Consider the following 15,796-nt stretch of genomic DNA (forward strand, 5'->3'; position numbering starts at 1 on the left):
TTTGGTGTTGGAGAAGAGTGCTGAGGGTACCATGGACTGCTAAGAAAACAAACAGATTCATCTTGGAGATGGTTAAACCCGGGTGCTCCTTGGAGGCAAGGATTCTGAGACTTAGTGTGACATACTTTGGTCCAGTTGTAAGGAGAGACCGGTCCTTGGAGAAGAGGACATCATGCTTGGGAAGGTGGAGGGCAGGTGCAGGAGGGGAAGGCCCTCTGGGAGGTGGATTGATTCAGTGACTGAGGCAATTGGGATGAGTGTGTCGGAGACAATGAGATTGGCACAGGACAGAGCAGAGTTTAGAGCTGTTGTACCTAGGGTCACTATGAGCCTCAAGCGACTCGATGGCACATAACAACACAACAACATTATTAATTTTATGTAGAACATAGTATCTTAAGCAGCTCTAGACATTTAAAATAAGCCCAGAAAGGGAACAATTTGGGCAGCCACAGTCAATAAGACTATGGCAACTGGTTCAAGTCAAAGTCTTTCCAATCACATGCCATGCTTCTTAGAGCTGGACAATGTATAAAGTCAACAGGAGAAGAACTGATACATTTGAGCTGTGTTGTTGGTGAAGAGTGCTGACTACTTCATGGGCTGCCAGAAGAACAAACAGATGTGTCTTAGAGGAAGGGCAAGTGTTTCTGGGAGATAGAGATGGGGAAGCTGCATCATACATATTCAGAATTTGTTTAACAGATGCTTATCCTTGGAAAAGGATATCATGCTTGGGAAGGTGGAAGATCAGCAAAGAAGAGGAATACCTTCAACGAGATGGATTGTTACAGTGTCTATGGAAATGGGCTCAAATGTGCCAAGGATGATAAGGGCAGTATTGGAAAGACAGAGTTCAGATCTGTTGTTCATAGGTTTGCTATGAGTTGTATTTGACTCTACAGCACTTAACAACAACAATTAATTTAGTTAATAACTAAATAAATGTAAAAAAAAAAGTCAAGTCATTTGAATCAAAGTCTCCAAGTAAATTCCTGAAAAGATTAAATGGAATCGGAATCATTCACTTTTGAACTTTATGACCCTAATTTTTTTTCTGATCTTATTATTATTTTTAATAAACATTTACAGAGATTTTGGAATTCCATTCATTTATTGCTGCACTTTTCTTTCTACCCACCCCTCCCCAACAGTTCGCTCCTCTCTTTGAAAAGAAAAAACAAAACAAAACAATTCCTTCATTGGTATACAATTTCCCCCTCCCTTCCCCCCACCCCCGCACCGAGTACACTTCTCTATGCAACCTTAATTCTGGATTCCTGTACTAACCATAATACTCAATCATATATCGCCTCTAATCTGTCCTTTCCCTCATCTGTTTCAATACAGTATACATAATTTATCCAGTTTTTTTCTCAGTCTTACCCAACCCTGATGTCAGAGCCATTTTACAACAGTGGCACCATGCAGTATTTGTCCCTTTGTGACAGAGATATTTCACTCAGCATAATGTCCTCCAGGGTTAACTATTTTGAATAATATTGCATGAGTTCCTTGTTTTTCAATGTGGCATAGTATTCCATTGTGTGAATATACAACAGCTTCTCTATCCATTCGTTTGTTGATGGACACTTAGGTTGTTTCCAACTTTTTGCTATTGTAAACAAAGTTATGATAAACATGGGTGTGCAAAAGCACCAGATAATTTTTTAAGGCTTTTAGTCAGCCCTTATTCTGGATAGTGTGTAAAAGCACTTTATGAGACAACAACTATACAAATGTAAGGTGCTATCATTATTGTTTTGTTGTTCTAGTTATCAAAGTTTCACAATAATAGGGTTAGCTGAGTATATTTAAAGCTTTAGTATCAGGTGACTTTTTTTTACTACTTTATTAACTGTTAGAACTCTGGTGGCCTAGTGGTAAGAAACTGTGCTGGAATCCCAAAGGCACACAGTTCAAATCCATCAGCTGCTCTGCAGGAGAAGGATGGACAGTTTTCCTTCCGTGTGATTTACTGTCTTTGAAAACCTGCTGGAGGGTCAGCTATGAGTCAGTTCCGAATCAACAGTACACAACAACAACAGCAGAATTGGAAAAGGGAGCTCTAGTTGTTACTAGAATCTGTAAAGGATTCACTGATAACCTAAAGGCCTCTCTGGTGGTTTGAAACCACGAGCTGATCCTGGACAAAAGGGGAAAGATGGGCAATCTCCTACCATGTCATTTATAACCCTGGAAACACAATGGGAAGTTAGCCATGAGCCGATTCTGACTCCATGGCAATGAAAGGATTCTGGAAACAAGATGTGTGTTAATAATCTAAATGCTCTTATGTGCCTTAAAACAGCTCTGCCTAGCAAGGCACGATGAGCCTCCTAGATTGAGCTTAAAAACCTATGTATCCTCTGGGGTGCAGAATATTTTCTTCTTCTTCTTCTAAGTAGCTGTCATTCCTGAGTTACACTGGGATGTATAATTTATATACCTGAAAGAAAGCACAAAGGCTAAACACAGGGTATGTATTGTCTCAATGTGTGCACTCCTTATTTCTTGAATTTCACAACTTTAGATTTCAGCAGGGGTTGCATAAAAAAGAAAAGATATTACACTCCTGGCTCCACAAAAAACAAACTTGGCAATTCAAACCACCCACAGGCTGCTAGAGGTTTTTGCTTTAGTACCCATTTAAACTTAGAGCTCCAACTGGGTCAATCTGTGACAGGATAGTGTACCAGCAATTAAAAAAATTTTAAAAAAAAAACCCACAACACAAAGCTAAATAGACTGATTCAGAGTTACCATGCACAAGGCCAACAGTAACAAGTATCAAGCTTTACTGAAGCATTTATTCTGATAGTTGGTCGTGTCCACATTAAAGTCATTCTTCTCATAAATGCACAATGATGATATGATCGATATAAATAAGCAGCCTGACGACTTCAGGAATACCACTGAGGAGGACTGGCCTAAATGCTGCCCTACTCAATCAAAAGAGGCTCCTTTCATGAGGTGGTAGTCTCCTCAACCATTTCATTTCTTTCACTGAGCTGAGTGCCTGACTTGAGAATTACAGCCCCTAAGCACACACATCGAGGTCCTTCATCAAGAGGGCTGGCAGCACAAACCTCCAAGGATGAGGCTTACAGCTTCCACTAAAAAAGTAATTTCTTAGAGCATTAAAAGCCAAGTTCAAGTCATCCGGTTGGTCTGTGTGCCATTTACCCCAATCTGTAAGATAACCATGCCAATTAGAGAATATCTTTTGCACAGTAACTCTGGTTGCCAATACCACTTTTATAAACCATTGTATCTGGACACCACACTCTGTCTAACCTCTGAAGTGACACAAAGGCTAGAGATGCATAATTCATAGAGCAATCTCCCAGCCGAGAATATAGATTTGTTTGTTTTAGTCCAGCTGCAAATCCATTCAGCCTTTTAGAACCAATCTCAGGGATGGCATCCAGAAGTTCCAGGCATTTGGCTAAAAACTGAAGCTGAGCATAACACCAAATTCACATTATTTGGTTATTTTAAAGGCATCACTTTAAGTTTGCGATTTGTTCTAAATACTCAACGGATCATGGAACAATCAATATAAACTTGATCTATTCCATGATTTCTAAGCTACTATAAATATCAGTGAAAATAAACTCTTAACAATACTGCCTTTCTTGTCAACGAGAATCAAGAGAAACACTTTAATGTTTTGATATATGACTGCAAAAAAAAATAAAAACAAAAGGGCTATAAAGCTTCAAGCAAAGATCTCCAACTTTTCCTGAAAAGAGGAAATAGACAAAAGAGAGAAAATGAATGTCAATTGTTTCTTTTTGTGTAGCATAAGAAATTAGTTTTGCCTTATACACTATTGTATTAATAAACCAAAAAATCCCCAGGAATACAGAACTTAAAGTTTTTTTACTTACTACATATGATTTACATTTGATGTCAGATTCCTTATGACCTCATTTTTGTGCTAACTCAGAACAATGTAATAGATTGTCACAGTTGCCATGTAAGAAACAAGTCTAGGAGAAATGGATTTCATGTTTATGGTGTGTAAGAGTTTCCAAGTCCTGCTTGTAGAGGATATCACAACTAATTTTCAACATTTTTTGTATTATTGTTCTTTAAAGTTTCCTATTAATTTCTTATAACACTTTTTATAAAGATGAAAAAAAGTTAAAATGTTGTGAGGTTTCTGAAATCCCAATGCTCGGATATTAACACAGATGGTGTAGTCTGCAGAGCTGCATGGCTAACTCTAAGGCTGAACCTTGCTGGCAGTTTGAATCCACCAGTGATTCCTCAGGAGAAAGATGGATGACTTCCTCCCATGCCATTTATAGTGTCCAAAAACCTGCTGGAGACTCAGTTATAAGTAGGTTTCAATTGGATAACAATTATTTGTTGTTTGGGGGTTCCTTTTGTTACTATTTGGGGAGAGGGGATTACCATACTAAGGATGGCTGTGAAATCTGCTTCCGCCAAAACCTTGGGTAAACAAGCACTAAGCATTTGTCTTAGAGCCTTAGTTGGGGGGACTGAAGCTGAACGTCTCTTAAAAGTTCTTTCCAGTTCTAAGATACTGTGAAATCAAAGACCTTCTACTCACATGAGAAATGAAATACCTTTTGGAAAGACATGTTATAATTATAGTGGTCATACATCATGAATTTTACTGAACAGTCATTATTTAAAATATTTTATCATTGCTCCCATAAACTATAAAAATGCGCCAGAACTTTCAATATTTTGGCATCTGAATTACATTTTACAGACAGCCTCTCGCCCTTGGACATGGCACAAAAATCCTTTCTCATACCATGTGGTCCAATTTGGGTTTGGAAAATAGGTCACTATAATTATAAAGATAATATCTAGCACTCCTTATAGCACTTTACAGTGTTTCCATGTCCTTTAACTCTCTAGTTCCTTCCAATAACCCTACGTGTTGTTTGATTTCTGCAACAAACTTTTGGTGATCCTACTTTCCCAAGAAAAAAATTAGAACATAGAGAGGATAAATGCAGATATGAGAGTCACCTAAAGAAGTCAAAACTAAAACACAGATCTTCAGAGTCTTACACCAGGCCTCTTTCTGTTATAAATCCTTTCTGATTTGAATCCCAAGAGGCTGGCAATTCCAGAGACCAAACGGAGAGATGCTAAGTGAGTATGCTAGGATGTTAAGTGTCTTACATAAAGAGACTTACAAGCAGGGCATACTGCTTGCATTAAGATTTCACTTGCTCTCAGATTTGATCATTTACTCTCAACTACTTATATGGATGGAATGTGGGTATTAATGCTTCACAATTAAACATTTAATCTGCTCTTTTTTTTTACATCATATCTGACTCCAATTGTTTCACGTTTCTAATACCTAACACCATTACTACTTCTTTACTCCCACTGTCTCACCTCTACAGCCACTAAGAATGAAGATAATCTTAATATTGAGTCTAAAAACATGACTTCTTCTTGGAACTGGAAAAAATAGCACCAAGAAAGATAGGTAGAAAAGCAAGACATTTTACAGTTTCCACATTCCTCCTGAATTAGCTCTCCAATATTGGCAAAATTTATTTTTGTTGGAATCCTCTTCCAGGACATTCATTAGACACTCTCTTTATTCAGGCAGAAGTACTATACAAATGCCAAAGTTCAATCTAAATGATTTATAATTGAACATTTCACCAGGTAAATAATCAAGAGTTGACTTCAAGGTACTTTGAAAATAACAGTAATTATAAATTCTCAAAATACCTCTGAAACCCAAGTACTGCAGTCTTTTAAAAGGGCTTATTTTGAAAACAGCAACCAACCAGTTTTAAAAATATAAGACAAGGGAACACTGATTGGAATTTTTTTCTTACCAGGTTTTGCATAACTCAATGCTCAAGTGTTTTCAGCTTTGTATCCTACCCGAGAACGCAGAAAGTTTTCAAAGAGCTTCCACTTACTCATCTACAAGAGAAAAGGGCTAAGCCTTCCATCTCCCCCAAAATCATTCCCATTTTACTTCAACACCCAGTTCTGTAAAGTATATTTACCAGCATATTTATACTAATATCTGTATAGTCTGTGAGGACAAAAGTCTTTTATTATTTTCAATTTTCACCTAGTATATTGTTACACTCTCAGAACATTCAATAAATGTATCAATATATTTAGATGCTTTCACAAATACCAAAAGAAGCATAAATACAGAAAAATGGCAAAAATTCAGGAAAATAAAATTCTAAAACTAAATAGGTGAAATTTAAAATATTATAATATCTGGTGCTAGTGAGTATGTCCAGAGTATTGGGAATTTAAATTAACACAATTTTTGCAAGGGTAATTTGACCCTGTGCATTAAAAAACCTTTTAAAGCTAACATACCTTTTGACTCAGCAATTTCATTTCTAGGAATTGTAGCTGCAAAACTATGCATGTTCAGGAATGTTTATTCAGTGCTGTTTTCCTAGAAATAAACTAAGTGCCAAACAATAGGAATCTGGTTACATAAATTAATCATAGAATACTATTTTTCCCTAAAATATATCCTATAAATTTTATTGCCATAGAAAGATATCCACAATGTGCTAAGTTTTAAAAGGTAAGTTTGTACACAATTAGGTCATTTTTCTTTTGTTTTTTTAAAAAATCTTTTAAAAAACCTATGCATCAAACAGAGAAAAGGAGATGAAAAGGCATATATATCAAAACACTAACAGTAACTTAAAGAGATGAGAAAATTATAGGCTTTGGTTTTCTTTCTGATTATCCCTATTTTTTATTTTTTCCTATCATGTCTGTGTATTATTTTCATAAAATAAAAATATCAATTTTAATTAAAAAACAAATTAACACGTAGTCTCACTTAGGCCATAGTCTTTCTGATTACTGGCTATGCATTCGAGACAATAAGGATGACAGAAAAAGAATTGACACCTGTGAGCTATGGTCTTGGAGAAGAGTGCCGACAGCCCAGAGAACGAACAGATTTATCTTGGAGTTGATGCAGCCAGAGTGCTCTTTGGAGGCAAGAATAATGAGGCTTTGCCTCACATACTTCGGACATGTTGCTAGGAGGTGCTATTCCTTGGAGAGGGACATGATGTTGGGAAGGATGGAGGGTCAGCAGAGGAGAGGAAGATCTTCAACCAGGTGGACTGACACGGTGACTGCTACAATGGGCTCTTGTGTGTCAGGAAGTGTGAGGGTAGCACAGGACAGAACAGGGTACAGATCTTTAGTTCACAGGGTCACTATAAGCTGTGCTCGACTCGATGGCACCTAACAACAACATCTCACTCAGTCAATGATACCAGCCATATTCACAGTTCTAATGACAATGAGAGTGATCGGCTCGCTATGCTACTTAACTTCAAAACATTCCAACGCATATTCTCCAAGATAGTAGAACATATGAGAGATATTTTCAAAGAAAAGGAAACTCTCAATCTTGAACCACTTATAAAGGGGGCAGGTATCTTTGCTAGCAAAGGTTATGCAAAACAGAATCATAGTTATTTGGGGGAAATATTTTCTCTTCTTTTCCACCTCCATCTGTGCTGGTAACTTCTGGGGTTGCTTGGTTCTTAAGTATCATTGGACTTGTTAAGAAAAAAAGAAACAAAATATTCAAAAGAGAAGCAGAATGTTGTTCAGAAACCCAGAGTGAAGTAGGAATTATAAATGGTTAAAAGTAGATTTCTACAAGTATTTCCAGACTTGGTCCAGGACTAAGTCTCAGCTGCCTCTCTTAACACAGACCCAGTGAATAGATCTTATTTTATAGTTCTACCAAAAGTAGAAAGTAAAAGAAGGTAAAATTTAAATAGCACAAAAGAAACGTTTGAAGGGCCCTTTTTAGACTGCAAAGTCATTGCATATTCAGGATCCCCTGGATAAGATGGTACAGTAAGGACAAGACACTCTCCACAGATGACCCATGAGCATATCACCAATATGTATGGAATTACGGGTCATTAGATTCACATTTGGAGCTACAATCAACACCCTTGACACCCTTGGTAGCAGCAGTCAGGAAATCAGGAGAAATGCTGTGCCGGGAGAGTCTGCTGTTAGAGACCTCTCCAAATTATCAAGGGGCAATGATGTCAGTTTGAGGACTAAGGTGCGTCAGATTCAGACCATGGTCTTTTCAATCACTTGTTATGCATCTGAGAGCTGGACAATGAATAAGGATGGCAGAAGAATTGATGTCTTTGAACTATGATGCTGGAAATTAGCATGGAATATTCTATGAACTATCAAAAGCAAAAAACAGGTATGTCTTGGAGAAGGTGCAGCCAGAGTGTTCCTTGGAGCAAAGATAACACGTCATCCCACATACTTTGAGTATGTTTCTAGGAGAGGCTATTCCATGGAAATTATATCATGCTTGTATAGGTGAAGGGTTATCAGAAGAGAGGAAGACCCTCTACCAAAAGGATTGACACAATGACTACAGTGGTGGGCTCAAGTATTTCAGAGATTGTGAGGATGGCACCAGATAGGACAAGGGTTCAGATGTATTATTCATGGGGTCACTATGGGTTGTGCTCAACTTGACAGCACCTAACAACAACAGAGATTCACATTCTTTTTTTTTCTTTTTTTCTTGTTGTGTACCATTGAGTCTGATCCAACTGGCACAGGAGGAGATTGCCCCTCCTTCTCCAGTGGAGCATCTGGTGGATTCGAATTGTGTGTCTTCAGGATCCCAGCACAGCTTCTTGCCGCTAGGCCACCAGAGCTCCCTAAGAATCACTCTTGATACAGACTTTATGCACTGAACTCTGCTTTTTCACTGGAACCACAGCATTTTTCGCTTTAAATTCTTTGAAGATGGTCACTGTACCCCATTTTGCAGCACCATTCTCAGTCATAACATTTTGTCTATAATGCAGGTCTGAACTCAGAAGACATGTTATGTTTTTGTTGTTACGAGCCATCGAGTCATCCGTGACTTATAGTGCCCCTATGTACAACTGTTCTGAACCCTCCTCTATCCTGAGCCAACCTTACTGTCTCTAACACACCTACACCCATTACTCTTGTCATTGTGCCAATCCACCTCACCTAGGGTCTTCCTCTTTTCTGTTGTCCCCCCACCCTTCTAAGCATGAAATCCTTCTCTAAGGACTGGTCTCTTGGTAATATATACTCCCACAAATACACAAATCTGGCTTGTCTCATTTGCTTATAGATGTGTTCTGAATTGAGTAGCTTTTTATATATAAGTAGTTCAACAAAAACGGCATCTTTACAAATAAAATCATTGGTCTTTAATTGTTTTATTGTGGCACTGAATGGACAATTAGGTTCCTACTTTTTAATTGGCTATCTGGACATCAAATGTTCTGAAAGGGTCAAACAAATGCTATGAAATTTCAGATAAGAGCCCTCAGGCTAGCATTGTGGCAAGCATGGCAGGTGTGCAGCTGTGTGCAGCTGTGTCCTATCCCAGCTGCAGAACTGACCTAAAAATCACCAAGACTTGTTACACTGTTTCTTGTCTGTGTCAAAACTGAAGTTACTAGTCTTACAGGGGTATGGAGCTCCATAGACCTTTGGTTTATACAAGAGATATTAACACCTATCAGTCTACAGATTCTAAAATGTACATTCAATGAATATTGCTTAGGCTTTAAAACATGTTTACATGTTTCAATTAGCATTATGTTTGTTTTTTTAAAAAAAAGTAGTTGGGTTTGAGTTTTTTCCCTTCATTCTACCCTGTAATTTAATCCCTTCTCTTTTAGGAAAATATTCAGTAATCTTATTAGTTTGAGAATGTTAAGTGTGATTGGGTTCCCATTCCATAAGAGGAAATTTCAGACTTCAGGGATTTTTAAAAGATACATCTTCTTGGATTTCCAGTAATGGTTTTTATAAAATGTATAAAGATCCTTAATAAAAGGCACATTTCCTTAAAAGATATGAGAAGTATGATCACACTAACAACACACCGTCTCTACCTGGGGCTCGCCTTTCTTCAGAGAGCCACTCGCATTGACTGAGAGATGCCTTTTCTGAGGCCTTGTTTTTGACTTTTCCTTTAAACTCTGTTACCCCTTGGTTTGAGTCTGTCTTTCACACAAGGAGCGCAGGGCTTGGCTTCTCAGAGCACTGCTTGGCAAGCTCAGAGGCAGGAAACGCAGAAGGGAATGAGTCTGTCAGACTCATTTTCTACTAGTTCAAATGTTTATTTCAGATTTGGGAGGAAGTGAAGTGGTTCCTTTCCATTTCCTTGTCTCTGGAACCCGTGAGTCGTATAAGATTTAGAGAACTGCACTCGATCACACATCACACTCACAGTTACAGATGGAGAAAGAGGCTCTTCTCAGAAAACTGAATCTGAACAGAGCAGGATTCAGTGCTCTCCAGTTCTCCCAGGGCCTGCTCAGAGGGGCAGAGACTGGAGTTTTGAATAGGACAATGGATGACAATGCCATGGACAAAGCCCAAGGAGTATCCTGTATAACTCCCAAGGGGCAAAGGCCATGTCTCAACTAACATCAGTTCCCAGCTCTGCCACGTGGCACACTTCAGGCCACTGCTCCAAAAATTTCTGAATGCCACAGTGAGATCAGTTCCTTCATCCACTTTCCAGGTTGAAACATACCATTTCAGTACCAAGATGGAGTTCCCTGGTCACACTTAAAAATATCTTTTTTAATAATGAGCTGTTTTCAACTGTAAGCAATGACATTTCTACTTTACACTCGAATTTTCTTAAAAATTAAAAAAGAAAATCAACTCCAAGCTATTTACGTACTGGACTCGCTAACTCAACTTTCCAACATGCTTTATTGTCTACACAATTGACACAGGTCAAGTTTAATGCCAAACAGAGAACATCAGAAACCAAACTAGAAAATCTTGTGGTAAGTTTACTACTAAACTCTAACAGATGTGAATGACTCCAACAGTAGGCATCAGTACTAAAGCATAACTTTAGGTACAAATTACTTACTGAGAATATTTATAGGCAGCAAACTTCTCAAGCAAAAGTGACTGACTCCATTCCACTTAACACAAATGATCCTGTAGTTTAGCAACTGATACAAATCCAAACATTGTAGGCCCATTAATTGTGACTTGCTTCAGAGAGTTTCCAGGGCAGAGTGTTTAATCTAATCGTTTTGGTTTTATCCAGGAATTTTTTAACACACTAAAAATCTGACTCATTATCTTAAATCATAGTTTAAAATGTTTTAAATTATATTATTGCTAGTCAACTGCTGATGACAGTTCACTTCAAGTGCAACTATATATACACATCTACACCATTGAATACCAACTATATATGCACATCTACATAACCATTGAATGCAATGACCCTTTCTCTATTTTGGTATTTCCTCCTAACATACATTTTATTTTGATATATGGGAACTACCAGTATATTAAAGACATATTGCATTAGATATCATTATATGATTTTTTTTAAATCTCAAACTGATTGCCGTCAAGTTGGAACCAACTCATAGCTGATGCTCCAGTGGATTTTCTGAGGCTGTAAATCACATGGGAGGGGCCTAGCCATTTTTCTCCTGTGGATTTCAACCACATGCCTTTGGGTGCTTAGCACAACTCCTTATCCACCAAACCACCAGAGCTCCTTATTATATGATTAAAGAATCATAAGATTTACTTTACAAATTAAGCAGTGGAAATAAAAATGTCACTGTCATTTAATTGTTTTAAATTTTTTTTTCTATTTGTTGGAACCCTGGTGGCACAGAGGTTAAGCATGCAGCTGTTTAACAAAGGATGGTCAGTTTGAACCTACCAGCCATTTCTTGGAAGAAAGATGTAGCAGCCTGTCTCCATAATGACTTACTGCTACGGACCCCCTGTGGGGTATTTCCGTTTTGTCTTATAGGATCACTCTGAGTTGAAATCATCTAGATGGCAATGGGTTTGGTTCTATTAGTCATTAATTAAGGCTTACTAATTTTAAATACTGTAATCAGTGTTTTTAATCAAGAAACATCAGGATGTAGGAAGGAAGAAGAAAAGGAAAAATAAAGAAACACTGTAAAGGTCATAGTAAGACTCATTTGTCTACTTGAAGATGTTTTCACTGAAATGCACTCCAAGAAGCTAGTGCCATGTCATGTACTTTTCATACAGAAAATTATATTGTATCAAATTTAAATTTGTTACAACTGCTATGTACATTAGACCAGTGATAACGAAAATGTAACTCAATATCTGATTTAGTGAAACAGCAACCAACATTAGCTCCCAGCCACATGAAGACAAGCCCCAAAGCCATTACTGGTGTCAGCTAAACCTCAGCCAGTTAGTCTTCTCCAGTCATTTTTTTAAATACAAATATGACAGTCTCAGAAAATCGTGAAGTCTCTGCTGAGGCAATTTTGTTGCTAGTTTTCAGTGCCCTGCATTTGCTGCACTTAAAATAGACACTTGTACCAATGTCCTTTCTATTACCCTAAGGGGGGGAAAATCACATACACACCAGTCCTTTTTCTTTCAGCTTGCAGAGAAGCAACTTGATCCAACCAGTGTTGAAACCCGAGTAGGTCACTGTACACCACGATAAAATTCCCTAATCCCTGAGCCAAATCTCCCTAAGGGGGGCCTCCTCCTGATCCTCCACTTCCCAGGCTGACTTTTCCATTCGCTCTCTCCTCTTTCCCCCTTTCATTTCCCCTACCTTCAAGCCTTGATATGTGATCCTTGGTGGGGGCTCAGGTTTCCGTTTTTACAGCTTAGGCCGTGCTAGCTGTATACATTCCTTTCTTTCTGCCGGGCAGTGATTACTTACCAAGGCTTAGTTTACACTGGTCCAGATGAAAGCCGTTCAGATGAAGGCAAACACAGCCAGGCAGCTCCAGCGGCACCGATATGAAGCTGCACAAGGCCACATTGTGTTCTTGATGACATTTTCTTGCACACATTTTTATACACAGGACAACCAACTAGTTAGGTTACTCTACACTTTAAGTTGAAGAGATGGAGGGGTAATAATACCTTAGGGCTTGGGGAGGGATTTTGTTGATGTTGCTATGAACATTAAAAACAGGAAAATAGAACCCTTCTACCTTTTGACTTCCAGATATCACTTTTTAAATTAAGAACTTTTGGTGCCATCATTTTATAGGAATTGTTACTAAACAATTTCACTATAAATTCGATTTCATGATTTGCTGGCCTGGTGTATAGTTCATGGCTGAAGGTTTTGGCCAAGGCTCTCTTACATTGTTCTAAACCAAAGGGGAAATTCTGACTTTTAAAGGCAAATGGATTATTTGTTGGGTTAAACTTCTTATTTCATGTTTTCTGGATTAAAAAGATGAGGATTAAAACTTCAAATAGTAGCCGGTGTTTGGGGGAAAATTATAAATAACATTTTAAAGAGAGGAAATTCTGTCCACCAAGGTTAATCCCATACTTAGTCCTGCAGCACTGGCTAGAAATTGTGTAATTTTCCCCCTTCACACAATGTTGTTTTTGTTTCTTCCTCACCAGTTCAGACAAACATCTGTTCTACTGTAGAAGGACAACTATCTCCCAAACCATGGAGGGTGCCTAAAGCCAAAGTCAACAACCAGGGCCCCAAGCATGGAGCACAGTCAGCCTTTATATCCAGCCGGGATAACATTTCACATGTTTTGATTAAAATTAGCTAATTTGTAACTCTAGAACCTATGAAACTTAAAAGCTGCCATCCATATAGATCACATTAAGCAGCTTTTTAAAGGGCCAGAGCACACAGCGGTTTCCTAATGGCCTTTTCCTCTCTCCTTTCCCCTCCTCAGTTTAAAATGAAATGAGGGGGGGGAAATCTGGAAATGCAGGGAGGGAGGGGAAAGTAACAAGAAGAGAGGTTCTTTATTACAGACGGTTTGAATTCCACTGCATCAAGAGATAACTTCTATCACTCTTTTAAAAAAAAAATTAGACTAAAACAACACAACAAAAACCAACAATCAGGCGCTCTCTCCATGAATGATGGTTTTTCTGACAAGGAATAGCACTGATTTCCAAGGCTATCTTCTTAATTCTGCTTTTCACTGATGCTGCCTGCAGCTTGCTGCTTTTAGGCATTAAGTTGCTCACTCAGAAATAAAAAAAACTCTAACTCCAAAATTCAGATTGTTCCTGACATTTTAGGGAGTAAGGGAAGCTAAGAATATGCGCTTAGGTACACATAGGATGTCTATTCATACGCCTCTCTGGAAGCGTGGGCTTCATACAAGAGACGCACACAGAATATGCGTATTCTTACCAAGAAAACGTCAAAACGGGTTGCATGGCATTTTCAATCAGTTATTCTTTTTTTAAGACAAACTCAAACTGGTCAAGTCAGCTGGCAGTGTCAGGGAATCTATGTAGAAAGTGGAGAATCCCAAGAGGATTACACGAATGCAAACTAAGTCCCCAAACCTGCTACTTGTTTACAACGTATGGATGGAAATATGTACGTGTGTGTGTGTGTGTGTGTGTGTGTGTGTGTCTACTGCACGTTGAGAAAGATTCATGAAATCAATACCAAAAGATGAGATTCAAGAAATCAACACAAAATAAAATCCTCATCCGGGCAAAGGCTGCAACTTCGCGGGGTGGGGGGTGTAAAAAGAGGGTGCGGGGTCGGGAGCTGAGCGGTGCTCCCGTGCGACTGCTCCAACACGAACATCTGGAGCGCCAGGCTGCTGCGCTCGCCACCTCTGGAGCACCGCTGGCCTGGCGGGGAGCCGAGAGGACGGGGCTGGCCTCTGCAAACAATGGGCAGACGCCCGGAGACAGGCGCCCCTCACACCGCGATCTCGCAGCCGGGCTGGCCGGGGTTTGAAGAGCCGGGAAGTGAGGCAGCCGCGGGCAAGAAGCCGGAGGCGGCGGGCGAGGAGGGCTGGCCGCCGGGACGGTACCCAGAGCCGAGCGGCCCGGGCACTGACAGCTCCTTTACGCCGGCACAGCGGGGTACCCGGAGGGAAACCGGTCCCCGGGGTCACGGGGATGGGCGGGGAGCGAGTGGATCCCCGCGCTCTCGGGGTGCTCCTAACTTTGAACCATCCGAAGGATGGTTCCAGAAGGGGGGGACTACACCGCCCACCGAAACCCTCTTCACCGTGCCCACCCGACACTGGCGCCCCGGAACCCCTCGTCTGAGTCGCGTCAATGCCAACCTGGGTTTTAGGAGGTTAAATCCTTATGAGGTTTCCCATCGTCCTCTCCCCCCCACCCCATCAAATCTGAGGGAGGCAAATCCCCGGGATGCAACCCGCGCGTTGGCCTCGGTTTTGAACCTGGAGGAGGAGCTGAGGCGCCCGAGCATCCTACCGAAATTGACAAGCGCTCCCCGGGACCCCAATCCACACCATCGCCCGAGGGGAGCGGGCAGAAGAGCGAGCGCCGGCTCCCCAGCCCGCGAGCCACAAACATACCTTCATTTCCTCGTTGATCTCCCTTTTCACTGGGTGAGCGGGCTTCCTGCTCCTCTTGTTTTCCGGAGGTCTCCCCTCTTTCTCCATTTCTGCCATGTTTTTGTGTCTGGTTTCTGTGGCGATGAAATGGCTGCTGCCGCGGCCGGCGGTGGTGGCGGTGGTGGCGGTGGCGGTGGTGGTGGTGGTGGTGGAGGTGGTGGTGGTGGAGGTGGTGCTGATGGTGGCAATGCTGGCGGAGGTGGCGGAGCTGGCGGGGCTGGGGCTGCGCGGGGGAGGGAAGGCTGGCGCCTGAGAAGCGGGGTCTTCTAGCGGCGAGAAACGTCAGTGGCTGTCAGAGGGAAAGGTAGCTCGGGGAGTCTCGGGGATGCCGCCGCCGCCGCTCCCGGACGGCCGCAAGAGCTCCCCCTGCGGAGAGG

At 40.5% G+C, this 15,796-nt stretch overlaps 1 protein-coding gene across 1 annotated transcript in view; it reads right to left on the bottom strand.

Annotated features, from left to right (window-relative positions):
* Positions 1–15,476, bottom strand: part of SOBP (sine oculis binding protein homolog (Drosophila)) — a 213,792-nt gene extending 198,316 nt beyond the window's left edge. The window contains exon 1 of the mRNA XM_006881232.1: positions 15,381–15,476. Within this exon, the coding sequence (XP_006881294.1) occupies positions 15,381–15,476 (96 nt within the window). The remainder of the gene's footprint in view (positions 1–15,380) is intronic.
* Between the last annotated feature and the right edge of the window lie 320 nt (positions 15,477–15,796).

This window comes from Elephantulus edwardii, unplaced genomic scaffold (genome assembly GCF_000299155.1).
Source record: "Elephantulus edwardii isolate Elephantulus edwardi_28Jun2011 unplaced genomic scaffold, EleEdw1.0 scaffold00013, whole genome shotgun sequence".
NCBI lineage: Eukaryota > Metazoa > Chordata > Mammalia > Macroscelidea > Macroscelididae > Elephantulus > Elephantulus edwardii.